This window comes from Diceros bicornis, chromosome 30 (assembly GCF_020826845.1).
Source record: "Diceros bicornis minor isolate mBicDic1 chromosome 30, mDicBic1.mat.cur, whole genome shotgun sequence".
NCBI lineage: Eukaryota > Metazoa > Chordata > Mammalia > Perissodactyla > Rhinocerotidae > Diceros > Diceros bicornis.
This window is the reverse complement of record NC_080769.1, coordinates 12,481,316-12,484,810: the sequence shown is the minus strand read 5'-3', so window position 1 is coordinate 12,484,810 and position 3,495 is coordinate 12,481,316. Positions and strand designations below refer to the sequence as shown.

The 3,495-nt window shown below is 62.3% G+C and overlaps 1 protein-coding gene across 1 annotated transcript; it reads right to left on the bottom strand.

The window, feature by feature from the left end:
• Positions 1–460: 460 nt before the first annotated feature.
• Positions 461–2,576, bottom strand: LOC131394233 (proline-rich protein 23D1-like). Its single transcript, XM_058525451.1, has 6 exons — positions 2,548–2,576; positions 1,741–1,802; positions 1,547–1,551; positions 1,424–1,491; positions 797–1,317; positions 461–693 (listed from the first exon to the last, which is right to left on the bottom strand). Exons 1-6 carry the CDS (start codon positions 2,574–2,576, stop codon positions 461–463), a joined length of 918 nt encoding a protein of 305 aa, XP_058381434.1.
• Positions 2,577–3,495: the final 919 nt, after the last annotated feature.

Genomic DNA, 3,495 nt, shown 5'->3' with positions numbered 1-3,495 from the left:
AGCTGCAGCTGCTCCACATCCTCCCCAGCCCTGGGCACGGTCATGGCGTTCCTTGTAGGCATTCTCAGGGCTGCGGGTGGTGTCTCACCGTGGATTTCACCTGCATTTCCCTCGGGGGTGGCGAGGGTGAACATCACATCAAGGGCTTTCTTAGAGCTTCTGTGAGGAAGTGTCTGCTCAAGTCCTTGGCGTGATTCTCCCAGGGTCTTTGGTTTTGTTCCTTTGGGATGATGATTAGCAGACCTTTCCTCTCCTTTATTTCGAAGTCCTTTGTGATCCGAGAGATTTGCCAATCTTTTCTCTCCACGCGGTAGGTACGTTGCCTCCTCCAACTCTCCACAGCATCTGTGCCCCAGCAAAGGTCTGGGGGTGAGTTCCCTGGCGGCCTCGCCCCCTCCGCCGGCGCCTGCAGCACCGGTGATGCTCCTGGGTGTGGATGAGCTCGGGTCACGGAGACAGCCTAGAAGGAGCAGGTGCCCGCCCCCGCCCGCCGTTCCTGAATGGCGTGTGCCAATTCTTGACTGGGGCGTGGGCGGTCCGGGACGATCACGTCAGAAGAGACGTCTGCGGGCCTTGGCGGGTGGCCTGCGAAGGGCCACGCGGCAGGTTCTGGGCGCCGGCCCTGGACTCGGGGAGGGAGGCAGAGGTCTGAGCGCAGAGCCGACCCGGGGCCCCAGACCGCGGAGGTCCAGCCTGAATTCGGCCGGCAGAGGGCGCATCGGCGGACTGGGCTGGGGCCGGGGCCAGCAGCCCTGGGGGGCAGGGCCCCTGGAGAGGGGGCGGAGGAGCAGGGTACGCAGGGAGGAGGGGCTGGACCCCGGGACGTGGGTGGCTGAGGCTCCCTTTGGGGACCGGCGGCCTCCTCGGGGAGCCTCCCGCTCCTCTTCTGCAGGTCGGACGCCGTGGTGCTCTGCTCTCCGGGCGGAGAGAGATCCGTCTTCAATGTCGACTTCCCACGAGGTTTCGGTTCCCAGGGGCCGGAGCCACCGGGCGTGGGCGGGGAACCAGAGCGGCTCGCGGGCCCTCAGGACGTGCGCCGGAACGACGACGAGGACCAGGTTGCGCAGGGTGAGCTGCAGGGCTGCCTGCGGGGCCAGGACCAGGACCTCGCGTCCCAGGCGCAGCTGGAGGTCTGTCCCTGGGTCCAGGACCACCACGATCATGTGCGTGCCGGGCAAATGCCGCCCCTGCTGCGGGAGAAAAGCTCTGAGTTCCCGACCTCCAAGGGAGGCTCCCAGAGGGCCAGGGGGGTGGGAGCTGTCAGCCACTTCCCCCTGCCCAACAGAAACTCTGCCCGCCCGGCCACCCAGGAAGGTCCTGCTCACGCTGAACACCCATCGGGAAGGACCCCCCCCTTGGACGTCCCTGGGGGCCTCGGGCAGCGTCGTCCCTCCTATCGGCCTCCAAAGTCAGGGCAACTTACCTGGGCTGGTTGCGGGGCCTGCGGCGGGTGTGGGCACGGAGCTCCTTGCACTGCGACTGCTTCCGCATCTGCGGAGAGAGCAGAGGGTGGGAGGTGAATGCTCTCCTCCTGCAGGACGCTCACGCTTCCTGCAGGAGTGTGAAGGGTGTGACCTGGACAACCCCCAAAGCCGGCACAGACCAGCGGTGGGACCTGTGCCCAGAGGAATCCAGGAAGCCGTCCCACACATTCCGGAGGATGCCGCTGCTCCTTTCCCGAGATCGATCGCCTGGGACCCTGGCTTCCCAGAAGCTGACTGCTTAGGGAAAGCGCCTTACCTGTGCCGGGATCCTGCTCCACCCGCCGACGTTTTGTGGGATTCCAGGCGGCGGTGTCTGAGCTGCAGGACAGGGAGGGAGCCAGTCAGTGCAGCCACCCAAGACCCCAGTGTCCACTTCCCAGGTGCCTGAAACGCCAGGTTCTCCTCCCGCCCACACCCGCACCCTGAGCCCCACGGTCAAAGGCACAGGTCCCTCCCTTCCAGTGAGAGCTTCTCCCCAAGTGTGCCAACACCCACGCCTCGTCTCAGTGCCCTCCCTCACCCTGCCTGAGGGAGGGGAATTGCCAGAGCTGGGAAGAAGGAGGGAAGCAGGGATGGTGCCCACAGGAAAGAGTTTGCTCTCCCAGGGGCTCATCCACCTGAGAAGGAGGGACCTGTCCTTGGCCCTGAGCTCTTTGGAGAAGGGTGTTGGGATGCCCGAAATGGGACGCTTGTGTCTATGCAGGGAAGATGTGGATGGAGTTGAGGGGGAGGGGAAAAACGGGAGAGGTGGAGGGAACTCCTCCCTTTCTCTGTGAGTGCGTGACAGACACCTAAGACCCTATGCTACCATCTCCCTTTGTGCAGCTGAGGGCGACCGCTCCAGGGAGAGTGTGTGTGGGGGAGGGGGATTGTGATGGGAGTGGGAGTGAAGCCGAGATGGGTCTGCTGAAGTCTCCTCAAAGCCACCCCACGCCTAGGGGATTCCTGTGGTCCTAGTGTCTCTCTCTTTCCTCAGTTTCAGAATGCCCGACCTCCTGGGAGGGCCCGGTTCCCCTCCCCCGCAGTGCCATCCGCTAACACACACACACACACAGCCACACACCCAGAATGCACAGGCACCTCATCCTCCATCAAGCGCACTCCCCAGTTTACCTGCTCTCTCCTGCACTGTCGCCCCTCAGTTCTATGCAGGATTCCCGGGGGCTCCCTGGGGGCCGGGCACTGTCCATAGCGAAGGTCCTCCTGCCTCCCGGGTCCAGGCCAACAGTCGTGGCGCTGCTGTGACCTGTCAATCTGAACGGTCAGCTCACGGATCCTTTCCTTCTCCCGCGGGAGACGTGTCCGTGCCAAAGCTGGGCGCTCACACAGCTGGAGGTTTGGAGAAAACGCTCCCGTGGCCTGAGGCAGGTGGGAGAGGGCAGGGACAGAGGGAGATCTTGGGGGAAATCCCGCTGGTGTGGTCAGAGGGGCCGGAGCCAGGGCATTGGTCCCCGACGTCTGATGTGATTGGCCGGCCCTGGTCTCAACTATAGGAGGGGCCAGCAAGGGGGGATGTGCGAGCATGACTCCACAGGAGGGGGATGTATCAGAGCCAGCCCGATCCCTCCAACACTCATCCGGTGGAGCCTGTCCGGGACTGAACCCCCGGTGTCTGCGTCATGCCTAACAGCCATATTCCCTGTCTGCTCTGCCTCTTCATTCATGCATTCCGTGAGAGAGTTCATCTGACCTCTTTCTCTCCTATTTTCCGTGTCAATAGAAGTAGTGATTTTCCATAGTCAAACTCAATTGATGTATAGAAAGCATATCCCACAGAGAGTTCTCCCTAAGCACGGACCTGCTAAGAGAAGAGAAGCAGAGCGAGGCGCACGAGACGTCTTGACAGACTTTCTGGTTTTCTTTCCCCACCCAGTTGTCCAAATAGACTGGGTTCTGAGTTCCGTTACTCAGAGCAAGCAGGAAGGAATGTTTGGATGTGCAACTTCCTGTCACTTGAGAAATTCTGAGGGGAATTGGGGGCTGACCGCAGGCTGATTTTGATGGGATTTGT

What these genes read in the sequence shown, in the direction of transcription:
- LOC131394233 (XM_058525451.1), bottom strand. Translation starts at nt 2,576, where the DNA reads ATGGAGGATGAGGTGCCTGTGCATTCTGG. An exon ending in GAGGTGCCTGTGCATTCTGG is followed by an intron (nt 1,803 to 2,547) that starts GTGTGTGGCTGT and finishes CCTGTCCTGCAG; the next exon opens with CTCAGACACCGCCGCCTGGA. An exon ending in AGGCCCCGCAACCAGCCCAG is followed by an intron (nt 1,318 to 1,423) that starts GTAAGTTGCCCT and finishes CAGCGTGAGCAG; the next exon opens with GACCTTCCTGGGTGGCCGGG.